Source organism: Dendrobates tinctorius, unplaced genomic scaffold, assembly GCF_039654945.1.
Source record: "Dendrobates tinctorius isolate UK_male_01 unplaced genomic scaffold, ASM3965494v1 ptg000016l, whole genome shotgun sequence".
Taxonomy (NCBI): Eukaryota; Metazoa; Chordata; class Amphibia; order Anura; family Dendrobatidae; genus Dendrobates; species Dendrobates tinctorius.
The window spans coordinates 420,549-439,810 of record NW_027361684.1 but is presented as its reverse complement, the minus strand read 5'-3'; the positions used below and the strand labels follow the sequence as shown (position 1 = coordinate 439,810).

The window sequence follows — 19,262 nt, the reverse complement described above, 5'->3', positions numbered from 1 at the left end:
TAATAGGAGGGACCCTGATTTTTTAGGGGGGGTCTCCCCTTGTTATTAACCAGTAAAGGCTAAGTAGACAGCTGTGAGCTAATACTAGTAGCCTGGGAAGCTCCAAGTTTATTAACCCATTCTCAGACTATAAACATCAGCGCCCAGTTGTTGGCTTTCCCTCAGCTGGCTAACAAACATATGAGGGACCCCACGCCATTTTTTTCTTTTATTCTATCTTTAAATCTATTCTATTTTGATGGTTTATGCTGTGAATATACTGTACTCAGCTAATGAAATGTTTGGTTTCCTATGAGATGGGTGAGCAAAAATCGCACGACAGGCACACGGATGGTCCTAGTGCCGTGAGATTTTTTTCCTCACACCCACTGACTTACATTCAAGATTGCGATCTGAAATTCGCATCCACTCACAGCATGATGATGATGATTTTTTTTTTATCTGACTGCACTTGTCTGATTTATTAGCTGGCGTGAGAGAGCCCTTTGAGTTTTTGACCTCTGCATTTTTAAGCCAAATCCAGGATTCGAACAATCAGAGGAATAGAAATACGTCACCACTTTTGTATTTTTCACGCACTCCTGGTTTTGACTTACAAATACTGATGTAAAATACTGGCCAAATACTGATTCACACGTCAGTATTTGGTCAGTATTTTTCATCAGTGTTTGTATGCCAAAACTAGTAGTGGAACTTACAGAAAAAAATTATAATTGAAAGATTGACACCTGTTCTATGTTTTAGAGACACCCCTGGTTTTGGCATACAAATAATGATGAGTGAATAAAGCCTAAAGTGGAGGATCTGGTGAAAAAAAATTGGCCACTTTTATTTACCAAGCAACTGATGTAAGAGGTATGATGAATTAACCCCTTTATGGTCAACCACCGTAAAACCTACTGTACCTAATGTAATTTCGGCAGGTCTGCCTTGTAACCTTTGCTTTTATTTCCTTTGCCAAACTTCTTTGGTACTCTTTTAATATGATTATCCCCACTGTGACTGGGACATGACACAGTTAGTTATACAGATAACAGAAAATGCCCATCTGTTCTTGGAACAATACACAAATTCCATTGTGAATGCAGAAATCTAAGGCCTCAGGTCTGGTCAACCTGACATTAGGAAAATGACTTTATCAGCAAATTAATGAGAAAGGACGACAGTAATACACACCTACTAAAGCAAATATTGCCTTCACTGCTCCTTCTATGACTTCCACACGCTGAAATCCAACTTTTGACCCAAAGAAACAGACCTTCTTCACTTTCCTGCAGGCATACTTCAGGGGGTACTTCACCGACCACCAAAGACCAAACATGAGGAAAAAGCTCCCAGGTAAGGCATGTCCTTTAAAATTTGCCATAGTTCTTTATGGTGTTTAAATCCCTGTGAATAAAAAGTATAATAAAGCATGTGATGAAATCCTGTCTCTACAGAGGCAAGACTAACCCAAGAAATGAATGATAAAAGTAATCAGGAGATATTGTGATCACCACAGTTTAATAACCTGTAGATTTTTTTACAAACAGACATGTAGAAGTCATGTAGAGAACCTGGGTTAGTTGCTGACTTTTGGGTCGGGAAAAAGTTTCACAATATTTTGTCCTTTTGAAAATAAGGCAGAGGGGGGAGGCTCCTGCTGCAGCCAGTTGTCTTACAGCTGGACACAGGACAGTGAGAATGTGAGGAGGATATGGTTGAGCTTGTGGGACACGCAGAAAAGAGTTTCTTTATATATTTCTCAGTCAAAACAAGTTTTTCAGCATAAGGAAAAAACACAGGATAAAAAAAATAGAAGATTAAGGAATGCAGTTTTATTTTTAAGTACCACTACTGGGCAGTCCCCAGTAGTGAAGCAGCTGAGCCCAAGGATCAGGATCACAGTCACGGACAATAACTTGGGAGTTACTGGCGGGACAAGATTCAAATACTTGGTTCTGGTTCAGACAGTGCGGATTCTGTAACACAAGACAGAACGGACACTGGTACTGGTTTATGTACCACCGGAGCGGTTTCAGGTTTAGGTACCGTCAGAGAAGGTTCTGGCACTGCCAAAGCGGTTTCAAGCTCAGGTATGACCAAAGTGGTTTCAGGTTCAGACAACACGGGGTTTCAGAAACAGGTTATGCTCAGACAACACAGGTTTTAGGAACAGATGTTGGTTCAGACTGCACGGGGTTTCAGGAACATATTCTAGTTCAGACCTGGCAACGGACTAGTTACAAAACACTAACTAAATCAAGGTGGAGGCATTTCTCTGGTACCTCCCTACTGGGGAGTGTGCCTTATATACTTGATGCCTCCCAGCCATTGGCTAGGGGCTTTTCTAAAGTGTGCGAATTACCTCTTTAATCAGGGACCACGCACACTAGACGTGCCACCGGGAGACCTGTGCGGCGTAAGCAGGACAGGGAACAAGAGCAGGGAACGGGGACACTGCGGTGTGGCCTGGGAGGTATGTCTGGGAGGAGGCAGGGGGAAACTGAATGACGCCGGCATTTGTGTTACAAGGGGGTCACAGCTTCATAAAGGGGAAGAGTGATACTTTCACCTCTAGACACCATTCCTTTCCTAAGACAATATCTTGTTAGTTTTGATTCAGAAGAATATCATGTTCTAACTTAGTTTTGTCACGTGGACCCGTCCTGTGTGACACGACCCGCAGGTCGGTAACTAAAACAACAAGACACAGCACGTGTAACTGCCCTGTGTGACACGACCCGCAGGCCGGTAACTAAAACAACAAGACACGGGGGAAGGGGAAACAATTACAATGGTGGCCCTGCGATAGGGAACAGGGACATGGAGACCTCCTGCACTCCCCTGAGTCAGTGTCTCTACACTCCTAACGATCCCTAGGCCGGTTCCGCACCGGGCGCCGATCAGGATACCTGAAATCCCTAGCTCGTCCTGAACCAATCCCTTACTAGTGAAGTGGACGGTGCAGAAACTAATCCCACCACTGCACTAAAACACACATTGAGGAAAGTGACAAACAGGGAAACACCACTTAGCTTTGCTCTGTTGCTAATGCTCCCAGCAACAGAGTCCGACACCTGAGTGCATCTTTTCCTCCAACCGGATCCAACACCTGAGTGCAGCTTTCCAGCAACAGAGTCTAGTATCCGAGTGCAGCTTTCCAGCAACAGAGTCCAGCATCTGAGTGCAGCTCTCTTCCAGCAACAGAGACCAGACTCTGAGTGCAGCTCTCTTCCAGCAACAGAGTCCAGCATCTGAGTGCAGCTTTCACCATAGCTGCCACTCCACCAAGCTTTGCAAGAACTCTTCGCTGACACCATAGCTGCCACTCTACCAAGCTTTTCAAGAACTCCTCGCTGACACCATAGCTGCCACTCCAGGATTCTGACTAAGCTGCCAGGAACTCTCTCTAGCTCCTTCCTTCACCAAGGATGGTTGGAAAACACCAATATCACCAACAGTGAGTGAGAACACCTGACACACCTTTATAGTTAGGAGCCAGAGTCTCACACCTGATAGAGATTCCCGTGCAATAACGCTCACCACCACCGGGGGCAAACTGGAACAAAAGACTCCACTGTGCAATAACCCCAATGGCCACCGGGGACAAAACCAACTCCAAGCAACCAGCTCAAAGGAAAAAAAGGTTACTTATTCAAAACCTGTCATAATCCAGCATGGATCATGACAAGTTTGTTATTAATTACACCTATGTTTTTCTCCATTGGAGACTCACTCAGTAGTGATCCATTAAAAATATAGACAGTATATAATAGCACCAAAATGTGCAACCTTATAATTTTCAGAAATTGAGCCGCATCTGTCATTTTGCTGCCCATAGTTTATCCAAGTCATCCTGTACTGTAAGTATATGATATTCTGAACAATATGCACAATAATACTGAGTTTTGGGTCTTTTGTGGACACAGAGGAAGTGTAGAGTCAAATTTTGCATGTTTTAAAGAGAGGTTATAGGGTCATATGCACACATTCAGTATTTGGTGAATTTTTTACCCCAGTATTTGCAAGCCAAAACCAGGAGTGGAACGGTCAGAAGAAAAGCATAATAGAAACATTTGCACCACTTCTGCATTTATCACCCACTCCTGGTTTTGGCTTACCAACACTGGGGTAAGAAATTCACCAAATACTGAATGTGTGCATGTGGCCTTAGGGTGCGCTTTTTGGAGCAGTAGGTGAAAGTTTATATAAATGGCTGATTTTTACTGTAACGAACAATGACTGGATGAACTCATTCAAAACAATGATTGGGGTTGTTATATATTTTTGGTTTATTTGTTGGTCCTTTTTTTTTCTAATCTAATGCGTAACAATCCCAGTACAGCCCCCTGGAGTACTTCCAAATACATAACAAAAGTATGTGCAGGGGTTGCAGTTGCACCCCAGCTCTTCAGCCTAGAGGTGGCCAAAAATATCACTTTAAACCAAGGGGTGTGGGAACCATTCTGCCAAGGGCCATTTAGATATTTATGACATCATCTGTGGGACGTACAAAATTATCAACTTATAAATTATCCCATATTTGGTCAAACCTTTAATTAACTTGCCCTTATTTGATGGCTGGAACTGCTTCTCCTTTTGGTTTCAACAAAAAAAAATCATTTGTTAATTTCTCTAGGAAAGATCATAACCTTGTAGTCACTGTGACATGTCACACTACTAAAACGGAATCTGCCAATAAGTTTGGTGCACATCCGCAATCATATTCAAAAGAAGAGCGCCAAGGATTTACCCGGTAGACATGGGAAAACTGAAATCACAGAGATAATTCAATCAAATCCAAGAGCTGTTTACACAGAACAACCATTGGCTCTAAACGTCTGCCGATCGGCAAACATTAACCGACTGGAGGTTCTTTAATATCTTGTTACATAGGCAGACTGCAGTAAACAATGCGCACCGAGGGATCTGTAGTAGATATCTCAGTGAACATAAGCTGCTATTGTTCTTGGAAGTACGAGTCTTGATTACACAAGACGACGCGCTGCCGACAACGATGATCTTTTGATCTGTGTAAAGCGTAATTTCGCCGAATGAATGCGTGTTTTGCTCAATCTTCGGGTGATCGGCAGCCCGACTACACTGAAAAGACTATTGTGAAACAAGTGTTTCTAAGAATGCCCATTCAAGACAAGATTTCCGTGTAAATGCAACTTTACTGAGGGGGATGCTGATAGAAATTACACACCGAAGCTTCCACCAAGACTTAATGAGGGGGGATGTGATGGATGTGAGCACTGAAGATGTGGTAGAGATAGTATACGCATGTCTTCCAGGTGTAAGTGTGGTGGTGTGTTCTGTAGAGAATAGAAGCCTGTGCCGTCAGAAGGTTCAGTTACTGTGCAGAAATGGTTGCCTTGGTTAGGGCCAGACCAAATAATTTAGTGGGCTTAATACGGCCCATGGGCCATTTGTTTCCAACCCTGGCTTTAATCCAAATGGTAGACCAATATTATTAGAGGATTATTGCCCCCCCAAAAAAGTAAGATAAGATTAGATAAGGTGTAGCTTATTTTCGCTGGGAGCCCGACCTCTTGGATCCTGAGATCAAGGATTTAGAACCTGGGCTCAACTCAGTAGCACATTCATGAATGAAGCAGTGGTGCGAATGCGTGGCCTGGCTCCATTTTTTTTTCTATGGGACTCCAAATTATAGCACTCTGCTTGTCCCACAGACAATGAGAAGAATAGAGGCTGAGCATGCTCACCTCCACTTGATTCATTACAGGGTTACAAAGCCCAGGTCTCAGGGTTCTAAAGCCCCAATCTCTGAACCATTGAATGTCCCCCAGCAATAAGCACATACTCTCCTATCCCAAAGGTAAGGAAAAGCTTGTTTATTTGGTGGGGGAATAACCCCTTTAAGGCCCTTTGAAGATTTTGAATTGAGTTCCATGAACTTCAAGTTACACCACTGAGTACTTTACATAAAATATGACCCATTTGTGAAAGAGGTGACCTATCAATATATTTAAACACATATTGCAATTAGCATGGGTTGTATTGAATAAGCTAATTGATTCAGAACTTGGCACTGTCAGGGGATACCAACTTTATACAAGTCAGTTTGTAAGATTTTGGATCTAGAGTATCCTTTCTGGCATCGCTCACTCCACTGCGCCTTGAAGTGACGTCAGCCCCAGATCGGTATTGAGTACTGAAAAAAGCCACATACTCCCAATCTTTACAACTTCTCACTATGACAACTGGACTTTGGACATAAATTGTCATCTATAAACTGCTGTGCTGTAGACAGTATACAGGAAGCATAGTTCTCTCTCTAATCCTTTTAAATTGCCTTCAAACGGAATGATGAAAGAAAACCTAACAAATCAGGAGGATTATTCATCAGTGCTGAACCAAAGCCGAATGATTAGGAAATCAGGGCAGAAATTGTGCTTTCCATTTTGCCTGACCTCCATTGAGGCTTTGTGATAAATATGAAAATTTATTTTCTACTGCCCTATTAGAGGATTCTGTGGTAATAGTGGCCGATTCCCCATTCGGAACTCTCGAAGAAGCTACGTAAAGGGACTCTTGAACTGGAGGACTCAAAACATCTCTGCGTTACACAGGCACCGTTTATTTCAGTGGAATGGTGCAATTCTTTTTTCCTATGGGGGCACTGCAAGAAAATTGAAGAGTTCTCCCATACAGGTCAGCCATGGTATAAAATCTTCTAAATTCACCCTAAGGCTATGTGCACACAGGGCTTTTGGAGCAGAAACTGAGCAGAAAATGAGTGTAAACTCTCCAAATCTCAAAACTCCTGAAAATGGGATGGGATATCCTAAAAGACAAAAATGTCCAGGAGGGATGGGAAATCTTGAAAAATGAAATTCTCAAAGCACAGTTGTTAACAATTCCGAAAAGAGGGAAGAATAGGAAGCATTTAAGGAAACCAGGATGGATGAACACAGAACTTAAGCACATGCTAAAAAGGAAGAAAAAAATGTTTATAAAATGGAAAGAGGGAGGCATATCTAAAGAAGAATATAATGCTGTCTGCAGAACCTGCAGGGCACAAATCAGATTATCTAAAGCTGAAAATGAATTGAGGCTTGCAAGAGATGTCAAAAGCAATAATAAAGGATTTTGGGGATATGTCAAAAGTAAAAGAAAAGTCAAAGATGCTATAGGATTTTTACAGGATGAAAATGATGAAATGGTAAGACAGGATGTTGAGAAGGCTGAACTTTTAAATTCCTATTTTGCATCTGTTTTCTCTCAGAAAGGAAATGTAACATCAACTGTTATTCACTGTCCTATTAAGGGAATAGAAGAATCCAGGATATCTATAAACAGAAAGATAGTGAGGAAACACTTAGCTAACCTAAATGAATTCAAGTCTCCAGGTCCAGATGAATTACACCCCAGAGTACTGAAGGAGATAGCAGAAGAAATTTTTGAACCCCTCTCCATAATCTTTGAAAATTCTTGGAGAACAGGAGAAGTGCCAGAAGACTGGAGAAGAGCAAATGTTGTTCCTATCTTCAAAAAGGGGAAGAAGGTGGACCCAGGCAACTATAGGCCGGTGAGTCTGACTTCTATACCAGGAAAGATCTTTGAGCAAATTATTAAACAACATGTATGTCAATACCTGGATAAGAATGAAGTGATTAAACAGAGTCAGCATGGGTTTGTAACTAATAAATCATGTCAGACTAACTTAATTTCCTTCTATGACGGTATCACTGATTGGGTGGATCAAGGAAATGCTGTAGATATAGTATATCTTGACTTCAGCAAAGCATTTGACAAAGTCTCTCATACAATCCTTATTGAAAAAATGACTAAGTATGGAATGGACAAGGCAACTGTTAGGTGGATTCATAACTGGCTTAGTGATCGGACCCAAAGAGTGGTCGTAAATGGCTGCACATCCAATTGGAAGAATGTCTCAAGTGGGGTACCACAGGGCTCTGTCCTGGGCCCTGTATTGTTCAACATCTTTATCAACGATTTAGATGAAGGAATTGAGGGTAAACTGATTAAATTTGCTGATGACACAAAGCTAGGAGGGATAGCTAATACTATAGAAGAGAGAGAGAGGATTCAAAAAGATTTAAATAAACTGGAGAAGTGGGCAGCAACTAACAGAATGGTTTTTAACAGGGACAAATGCAAAGTACTACATCTGGGCAATAAAAATGAAAAAAGCATATATAGAATGGGAGGAATAGGGCTAAGTGACAGCACATGTGAAAAAGACTTGGGTATACTAATAGATCACAGACTGAATATGAGTCAACAGTGTGATGCAGCAGCAAAAAAGGCAAATGCAATTCTAGGATGTATTAACAGAAGCATACAGTCTAGATCACGTGAAGTCATTATTTCCCTCTACTCCTCTTTGGTCAGACCTCATCTGGAATATTGTGTCCAGTTTTGGGCACCACATTTTAAAAAAGACATCAACAAACTGGAGCAAGTTCAGAAAAGAGCGACCAGAATGGTGACCGGTCTGCAAACCCTGTCTTATGAGGAAAGGTTGCAGGATTTGGGAATGTTTAGTTTGCAAAAGAGAAGACTGAGAGGAGACTTAATAGCTGCCTACAAATATCTAAAGGGCTGTCACATTGTAGAAGGATCAACTTTATTCTCATTTGCACAAGGAAAGACTAGAAGCAATGGGATGAAACTGAATGGGAGGAGACACATATTAGATATTAGAAAAAACTTTTTGACAGTTAAAGTGATCAATGAGTGGAACAGGCTGCCACGAGAAGTGGTGAGTTCTCCTTCAATGGAAGTCTTCAAACAGAGGCTGGACAGACATCTGACTGGGATGATTTAGCGAATCCTGCTTTGAGCAGGGGGTTGGACCAGATGGCCCAGGAGGTCCCTTCCAACTCTACGATTCTATGATTCTATGATAAAACGCGTGAAAAACAAGGCCCATCTAGCCTGTCTAGGATTCAAGCGCTTGGCCGACTCCAGATAAGTCAGATTCTTGTGATCGGTGAGGACCACAAATTGATGTCTAGCTCCCTCCAACCAATGTCTCCACTCCTCAAATGCCCATTTCATGGCCAACAATTCCCGATTCCCCACGTCATAGTTGCGATCAGATGGGGAGAACTTTCGAGAAAAGAAGGCACAGGGATTCATCTTAGAAGTCACAGGATCTTTTTAGGACAAAACAGCTCCTGCACCAATCTCAGAAGCGTCTACCTCCACTTGAAATGGAAGTGAGACATCAGGTTGCCGCAAAACTGGAGCTGAAGTAAATCTCCGCTTAAGCTCCTGAAATGCTGAAACAGCCTCAGGAGACCAATTCAGCACATCAGCGCCCTTCTTGGTCAGATCAGTCAGCGGTTTGACAATACTAGAAAAATTACCTATAAATTTACGATAGAAATTAGCAAAACCCAAAAACTTCTGAAGAGCCTTCAAAGAAGTAGGATGAACCCAATAATAAATGGCCTGTACCTTGGCCGGGTCCATTTCAATAGTCGATGGAGATAAGATAAATCCCAAAAATGAAATCCTCTGTACACCAAAGAGACATTTCGATCCCTTAACAAACAGGGAATTCTCCCTCAAAATCCGGAACACAGTCCGGACATGTTCCACATGGGAATCCCAATCACTAGAAAAGATCAAAATATCATCCAGATAGATGATCAAAAACTTATCCACAAAGTCACGGAAAATATCATTCATAAAGGACTGGAAGACAGAAGGGGCATTAGTGAGCCCAAAAGGCATCACCAGGTACTCAAAATGTCCCTCCGGAGTATTAAACGCTGTCTTCCATTCATCCCCGTGCTTGATGCGAATAAGATTATACGCCCCTGAGGTCAAGCTTAGTAAACCAGCAGGCACTCTTAACTCTGGAGAATAAATCAGACATCAGAGGTAATGGGTACTGATATTTAACCGTCATCTTGTTAAGGGAAGGATAATCAATACACGGTCTTAATGAACCATCTTTCTTGGCCACAAAAAAAAACCCAGCACCTAAAGGTGACGAGGATGGTCTAATATGACCCTTCTCCAACGACTCCTTAATATAGGATCGCATAGCATCATGTTCGGGTACAGATAAGTTGAAAAGCCGACCCTTGGGAAATTTACACCCAGGCATCAACTCAATTGCACAGTCATAACTCCTATGAGGAGGCAAAGACTTACTCTCACTAAATATATCAGAGAATTCAGCCAGATAATCAGGAATATCATGAGACTGAGGAGAGGTGGAGAAAACAGGAGCGCCCCTAAGAACACACTGACAACCCCAACTCACCACAGACACAGATTTCCAATCCAAAACTGGGTTATGAGTTTGCAACCAGTGGAAACCCAGAACAATAGTATCATGCAAATTATGCAGCACCAAAAATTTACAATTTTCTTTGTGGTCTGGGGCCACTGGCATTATGACCTGGGTCCAAAACTGAGGTTTTATTCTCCGCCAACGGAGTGGCATCAATACCCCTCAAAGGAATAGGCGTTTGCAGAGGTGTCATGGACAAACCACAACGTTTAGCAAAGTCCAAATCCATCAGATTCAGAGCTGCTCCTGAATCCACAAAAGCCTTAGTGGAAAACGTGGACAAGGAGCAGATCAGAGTAATTGCCAAAAGGAACTTAGGTTGTACACTGCCCACAGCAAATGTGTGTGCAAACCGTTTCTCTCGATTAGGGCAGACAGAAATAGTATGAGAGGCGTCTCCACAGAAAAAACAGCTTATTACGCCTTCTAAACTCCTGACGTTGCGCCCTATAATCTTTTATAATCTTTTTTTTTTATAATCTTTTTTTATAGACAAAACCCCATCACATTGCATAGGTTCTGACATTTGTTCAAAAGGTGGCAGCGCCTCCCGTGTAGTTTTACGTTCACGTAAACGCCGATCAACTTGAATGGCTAATGACATAGAGCCATCCAGACCAGAGGGAACAGGAAATCCCACCATAACATCTTTTACGGTCTCTGATAAACCTTTCCGAAAGAGAGCTGCCAATGCACTCATTTTATGTAGTAAGGACCGCCCACTTTCGGAATTTTTGACAGTATAACTCTGCAGGATCCTGACCCTGGTTTAATGCCAACAGGGTTCTCTCAGCTTGATCAACGGCATTAGGTTCATCATACAACAACCCCAAGGCCTGAAAAAAATGCATCCACATTAGTCAGAATAGGATTTTCAGGTGTCAGCGAAAACGCCCAATCCTGGGGATGACAATTTTAACCTGCTGCACAGAGCTCCCCAATGAGTTAGGCTTGAATGCAAGAAATAATTTACAATTATTCTTAAAATTCAGAAATTTAGACCGATCCCCAAAAAAACACATCAGGAGTAGGGATCTTAGGTTCAGCAGCATGTGACTGAATGAGGTAGGTGTAAATTCCCTGTACTTCAGCAGCAAGTTGCTCCACACGATCAGGCAATTGCTTAATCTCCATTAGGAAAAAAAAATCCTCGTACGGCCCCAGAGAAAAAAAAAGAGGAAAAAATAAATAAAAAATAAAAAAATTCTGACACTTTTTTTCTTTTCTTTTTTTTTTTTTTAACAACTTTTCCCTGCTTTTGAATACCCTAGAATCTGTGGTATGGCTGGTGATTCTGTTATGAACGGGTCACCGAGGAGGAAATAAAAAACAACACAAGCTAAGTCTCAGAAAACCAAAGAGGTTGGTAACTATGCAGACTGCAGACCCCTGATCCTAACACACAACTAGCAGCAGTCGTGGAGCGTTCCTATGGTGGTCCTAGACGCCTCGTCACAACCGGAGAGCTAAATAAGCCTAAAGCAGGAAAAGAGGAAAACTAACTGCCCCAGAGCAGACCCCAAAGGAAAGACAGCCCCCCACATGTATTGACGGTGAAACAAGATGAAAACACAAACAAAGGCAGGAAAATAGGCTGAGCAAACGATGGGGCCAAACTAACTAGAAAGGACAGGAAAGGAAAGACACTGTCTGCAATCTGCCAAAAACCCTACCAAAATGTCCAACACAACTGATAGCAAAATTAACCCTGAAGTCACTAGACTTCTCCCACTATATCAGCACTCTGAAATATTCTGAGACAGAGCAAAAAGAGGCCAATCTAATACGGGACAAAAAAGGCAATTTGGCAAATACAGATAAATAAGAATGGAAATTCAGCACAGCCCAGCCGGGCTGGCTGACCACACAAAAAACTGAATTGACCAACAAGAGCAAGTGTGAACATTAGCAAAAACAAACTTAACTTGAGAAGACCGGAACAGAGCTGAGTCCAAGACCTGAGAAGCAGACTGAATCACCAGCATCAGGATAGGGCGTCGGCTGTCTTATATCTAGTCTGATACTCCAGAGATCCAATCGTTATCTTCCTCACCAGGTGGCAGATCACTACCAATTAAACCAACCTCACTACCTCCTGTCACCACCAGAGGGAGAACGGAAGGAGAACTCTCAACTGGTGGAGCAGAAAATGAGCTCATAACAGCTGTCACTCACAATCCTGACCGCTCAGCCAGCCCTCGATCCCATAAGGCGGCCGAGCTGTCATTCCCAGCATCCATAGGATACCGCAAGTGGTTTCTATTATGTTCCATGAGTGTTATAGACACATTCGTTGCCTTTTGTAAACTCTAAAACATGCAGGTGAAGCCACATTCTAAAACAATCATGTGAAGCCACATAGATCAGTCATTCTTCAGAAGAACAATGTGATACATAAAGGTCACTAGATATGCAAAACTATTATTACATTGTAGTTCATGGGTGAGGCATGGAAATGTTAGATTTTCTAAACTGAATGTCATATATATAGTATACGGTTTACTACAACTAAGTATGGTTTGTTTTTGTATTATTATATGTATTTATTACTATGTTTTTCATTATTAGCAGTACTTTGCATTATTTTCCACATTTACATTCCTATTTTTTCCTTCTCATGAAATGTCTTATTTGCTGAGGTCTGAAAGCGTCATTTCTATGGGCGCAGCACTGCTTCATTGGCAGGTTGTATAAATACGATATTCAGACAGCACTCCAAGGTAAATGCAGAAATCACATTGTGTGCGCCTCCATGAGGTCCCCGTCCATTGCTGGGATACATTCTTCTTATAAATTACAGCTTCTAATTGGGTGCTTCCTTCCTTGCTTTGCAGACTGTATAGTCAGTGTCAGGCCTCGCTCATAGAAGCGTATATACAATGCTCAAAAAAAATAAAGGGAACACTTAAACAACAGAATATAACTCCAAGTAAATCAAACTTCTGTGAAATCAAACTGTCCACTTAGGAAGCAACACTGATTGACAATCAATTTCACATGCTGTTGTGCAACTGGAATAGACAACAGATGGAAATTATTGGCAATTATCAAGACACCCTCAATAAAGGAATGGTTCTGCAGGTGGGGACCACAGACCACATCTCAGTACCAATGCTTTCTGGCTGATGTGTTGGTCACTTTTGAATGTTGGTTGTGATTTTACACTTGTGGTAGCATGAGACGGACTCTACAACCCACACAAGTGGCTCAGGTAGTGCAGCTCATCCAGGATGGCACATCAATGCGAGCTGTGGCAAGAAGCTTTACTGTGTCTGTCAGCATAGTGTCCAGAGGCTGGAGGTGCTACCAGGAGACAGGCCAGTACACCAGGAGACATGGAGGGGGCCGTAGAAGGGCAACAACCCAGCAGCAGGATCGCTACCTCCGCCTTTGTGTAAGGAGGAACAGGAGGAGCACTGCCAGAGCCCTGCAAAATGACCTCCAGCAGGCCACAAATGTGCATGTGTCTGCATAAATAGTTAGAAACTGACTCCATGAGGATAGTCTGAGGGCCCGACGTCCACAGATGGGGGTTGTGCTCACAGCCCAACACCGTGCAGGACGATTGGCATTTGCCAGAGAACCCAGTGTTTGGCAGATTTGAAATTAACGCCCTGTGCTCTTCACAGAGCATGTTCACACTGAGCACATGTGACAGATGTGACAGAGTCTGGAGGCGCCGTGGAGAGCGATCTGCTGCCTGCAACATCCTTCAGCATGACTGGTTTGGCAGTGGGTCAGTAATGGTATGAGGAGGCATTTCTTTGAAGGCACCACAGCCCTCCATGTGCTAGCCAGAGGTACCCTGGCTGCATTAGGTACCAGAATGAGATCCTCAGACCCATTTTGAAACCACATGCAGGTGCACTGGGCTCTGGGTTCATTCTGATGCATGACAATGCTAAACCTCATGTGGCTGAAGTGTGTCAGCAGTTCCTGCATGATGAAGTCATTGATGCTATGGACTGGCCTGCCCTTTCCCTAGACCGAAATCCAATCGAGCACATCTGGGACATCATGACTCGTTCCATCCACCAACGCCACTGTGCACCACAGACTGTCCAGGAGTTGGCGGATACTTTAATCCAGGTCTGGGAGGAGATCCTTCAGGAGACCATCCGCCACCTCATCAGGACCATGCCCAAGCATTGAAAGGATGTCGAAAAGGAATGTGGAGGCCACACACACTACTGAGCATCATTTCCTTGTCTTGAGGCATTTCCACTGAAGTTGGATAAGCCTGTGATTTGATATTCCACTTTGATTTTGAGTATCATTCCAAATCCAGACCTCCATGGGATATTCATTTTGATTTACCTTGATCATTTTTATGTTTTATCATTCTCAACACATTCCACTATGTAATGAATAAAGATTTATAACTGGAATATTTCATTCAGTGACATCTAGGATGTGGTATTTTAGTGTTCCCTTTATTTTTTGAGCAGTGTATATAGATGTTTGATCGGATATAGCAGTCAGACCAATGTTGATCTATGAGGCAGTGCTGATCAGCGTTTTTTTTTCTCTTGCCAGTTCGGCATGAGAATTAAATAGCAGCATGCAGCGAGTGGATCAGATTGCACTGAGCTATTCAAGTCTATGGGTGCGTGGAATACATCTGACTGCACTTAGATGACATCAGAGTGCAGTCCGCTTTCTGATTATCAAATTGCCAAAGGTAATAAAATCCCTAATTAAACACTATTAAAGTTTAACTTTTATTTACACTATTTAAAAGGAATACACAATTAAAGGTGCAGAGGTCAGTATGTAGTTCAGACGAACTAGGGGATACTCCCAATCTCTATCTTGTATATCATTCATTGTCATCACTCTCTGAGGTATCCCCTAATCAAAGTCACTCTATTTAAGATGTAGCACAGTGTCGCCACGGACCTACACTATCCTATGCTACTACAGTCATATGTAAAAGTTTGGGCACCCCTATTAATGTTAACCTTTTTTCTTTATAACAATTTTGGTTTTTGCAACAGGTATTTCAGTTTAATATATATCTAATAACTGATGGACTCAGTTATATTTCTGGATTCAAATGAGGTTTATTGTACTAACAGAAAATGTGCAATCTGCATTTAAACAAAATTTGACCGGTGCAAAAGTATGGGCACCCTTATCATTTTCTTGATTTGAACACTCCTAACTACTTTTTACTGACTTCCTGAAACACTAAATTGGTTTTGTAACCTCATTGAGCTTTGAACTTCATAGCCAGGTGTATCAAATCATGAGAAAAGATATTTAAGGTGGCCACTTGCAAGCAGTTCTCCTATTTGATTCTCCTATGAAGAGTGGCATCATGGGCTCCTCAAAACAACTCCCAAATGATCTGAAAACAAAGATTATTCAACATAGCTTTTCAGGGGAAGGATACAAAAAGTTGTCTCAGAGATTTAACCAGTCAGTTTCCACTGTGAGGAACATAGTAAGGAAATGGAAGAACACAGGTACAGTTCTTGTTAAGCCCAGAAGTGGCAGGCCAAGAAAAATATCAGAAAGGCAGAGAAGAAGAATGGTGAGAACAGTCAAGGACAATCCACAGACCACCTCCAAAGACCGGCAGCATCATCTTGCTGCAGATGGTGTCACTGTGCATCGGTCAACAATACAGCGCACTTTGCACAAGGAGACGCTGTATGGGAGAGTGATGCGAAAGAAGCCGTTTCTGCAAGCACGCCACAAACAGTCGCCTGAGGTATGCAAAAGCACATTTGGACAAGCCAGTTACATTTTGGAAGAAGGTCCTGTGAACTGATGAAACAAAGATTGAGTTGTTTGGTCATACAAAAAGGCGTTATGCATGCGCTGTATTGTTGACCGATGCACAGTGACACCATCTGCAGCAAGATGATGCTGCAGGTCTTTGGAGGTAGTCTGTGGATTGTCCTTGACTGTTCTCACCATTCTTCTTCTCTGCCTTTCTGATATTTTTCTTGGCCTGCCACTTCTGGGCTTAACAAGAACTGTACCTGTGTTCTTCCATTTCCTTACTATGTTCCTCACAGTGGAAACTGACTGGTTAAATCTCTGAGACAACTTTTTGTATCCTTCCCCTGAAAAGCTATGTTGAATAATCTTTGTTTTCAGTTCATTTGAGAGTTGTTTTGAGGAGCCCATGATGCCACTCTTCATAGGAGAATCAAATAGGAGAACTGCTTGCAAGTGGCCACTTTAAATACCTTTTCTCATGATTTGATACACCTGGCTATGAAGTTCAAAGCTCAATGAGGTTACAAAACCAATTTAGTGCTTCAGGAAGTCAGTAAAAAGTAGTTAGGAGTGTTCAAATCAAGAAAATGATAAGGGTGCCCATACTTTTGCACCGGTCAAATTTTGTTTAAATGCAGATTGCACATTTTCTGTTAGTACAATAAACCTCATTTCAATCCAGAAATATAACTGAGTCCATCAGTTATTAGATATATGAAACTGAAATACCTGTTGCAAAAACCAAAATTGTTATAAAGAAAAAAGGTTAACATTAATAGGGGTGCCCAAACTTTTACATATGACTGTATATTCATTTAGTATCCACATTCCTGACTAATGCTATTTACAAAATTATCGACTCCCCAACATGTTTCACCAGACAAGTGGCGTCATCAGGGGATTGAGGCTATCCAATTTTCTCAGACTGACACAATGGAGAAGATGGAGAAATCTTGTTCTCCATCTTCTCACCTGTGCTACAGTTCTCTCATACGACAGAATCGGATGACTGTAAGCTGACACTTGGATCAGAGATTGATCGGAGATTCATTACCATAACTGATCCGATTCTCTCGGAGGAGACAATATACGCTCGTGTAGCCCTAGCCTCAAAGGCCAACTGCGCAGCTGCCCAGAAATGAAGCGGCACGGTGCATCGCTATCTCTGCTTTGGAAGCCTAACAGTAAACATTTATTCAGCAAGTGAATATTTTGGCACTAGTGATGACATGGCCTATGCTGCGAAGAATCTGGTAGCCGCTTCCTAGCAGGAGGTTTGATTTGTTATTTACTTGTTAACGGCTCCTACTCAGGTCAATATGGTGATGTAGAGAGGGAGAGATCAATCAGCTTATAGTAAAGGAATTGTGGGCTGTAACCAAGTTAAATACTATATACTACATATACCCACACACAGTTTTTTTGGATTTGTGCCTTTTTCCTATTGATAAACAGAGGGGCTCCTTCCAGAGTTCCAGTACTCAGCACATGGACATTAGTTCTAGGAGTTGTAGATAGTTTACATAGCAATCAGTGCACACATCACAGGGAGGAGACTGACTACCGGCATTATGTACGTGACTGAGTGCATGGCCTGAGCTGGGGAGACACATAGCACTGTATAGAGAGTATAAGTAGGTGAGTATATATATATATATATATATATATATATATATACTGGGGAGACACATAGCACTGTATAGAGAGTATAAGTAGGTGAGTATATATATATATATATATATATATATACTGGGGAGACACATAGCACTGTACAGTGGGGAAAAAAAGTATTTAGTCAGTCAGCAATAGTGCAAGTTCCACCACTTAAAAAGATGAGAGGCGTCTGTAATTTACATCATAGGTAGACCTCAGCTATGGGAGACAAACTGAGAAAAAAAAATCCAGAAATCACATTGTCTGTTTTTTTTTTCATTTTATTTGCATATTATGGTGGAAAATTAGTATTTGGTCAGAAACAAAATTTCATCTCAATACTTTGTGATATATCCTTTGTTGGCAATGACAGAGGTCAAACGTTTTCGGTAAGTCTTCACAAGGTTGCCACACACTGTTGTTGGTATGTTGGCCCATTCCTCCATGCAGATCTCCTCTAGAGCAGTGATGTTTTTGGCTTTTCGCTTGGCAACACGGACTTTCAACTCCCTCCAAAGGTTTTCTATAGGGTTGAGATCTGGAGACTGGCTAGGCCACTCCAGGACCTTGAAATGCTTCTTACGAAGCCACTCCTTCGTTGCCCTGGCGGTGTGCTTTGGATCATTGTCATGTTGAAAGACCCAGCCACGTTTCATCTTCAATGCCCTTGCTGATGGAAGGAGGTTTGCACTCAAAATCTCACGATACATGGCCCCATTCATTCTTTCATGTACCCGGATCAGTCGTCCTGGCCCCTTTGCAGAGAAACAGCCCCAAAGCATGATGTTTCCACCACCATGCTTTACAGTAGGTATGGTGTTTGATGGATGCAACTCAGTATTCTTTTTCCTCCAAACACGACAAGTTGTGTTTCTACCAAACAGTTCCAGTTTGGTTTCATCAGACCATAGGACATTCTCCCAAAACTCCTCTGGATCATCCAAATGCTCTCTAGCAAACTTCAGACGGGCCCGGACATGTACAGGCTTAAGCAGTGGGACACGTCTGGCACTGCAGGATCTGAGTCCATGGTGGCGTAGTGTGTTACTTATGGTAGGCCTTGTTACATTGGTCCCAGCTCTCTGCAGTTCATTCACTAGGTCCCCCCGCGTGGTTCTGGGATTTTTGCTCACCGTTCTTGTGATCATTCTGACCCCACGGGGTGGGATTTTGCGTGGAGCACCAGATCGAGGGAGATTATCAGTGGTCTTGTATGTCTTCCATTTTCTAATTATTGCTCCCACAGTTGATTTCTTCACTCCAAGCTGGTTGGCTATTGCAGATTCAGTCTTCCCAGCCTGGTGCAGGGCTACAATTTTGTTTCTGGTGTCCTTTGACAGCTCTTTGGTCTTCACCATAGTGGAGTTTGGAGTCAGACTGTTTGAGGGTGTGCACAGGTGTCTTTTTATACTGATAACAAGTTTAAACAGGTGCCATTACTACAGGTAATGAGTGGAGGAAAGAGGAGACTCTTAAAGAAGAAGTTACAGGTCTGTGAGAGCCAGAAATCTTGATTGCTTGTTTCTGACCAAATACTTATTTTCCACCATAATATGCAAATAAAATGAAAAAAAAACAGACAATGTGATTTTCTGGA

At 42.2% G+C, this 19,262-nt stretch overlaps 1 protein-coding gene across 1 annotated transcript in view; it reads right to left on the bottom strand.

The window, feature by feature from the left end:
• The window catches only part of TMEM45A (transmembrane protein 45A), a 65,303-nt gene that overhangs the window by 32,243 nt on the left and 13,798 nt on the right, over window positions 1-19,262 (bottom strand). The window contains exon 2 of the mRNA XM_073564744.1: window positions 1,177-1,389. Coding sequence (XP_073420845.1) covers window positions 1,177-1,366 — 190 coding nt within the window. The 5' untranslated portion in view covers window positions 1,367-1,389. The remainder of the gene's footprint in view (window positions 1-1,176; window positions 1,390-19,262) is intronic.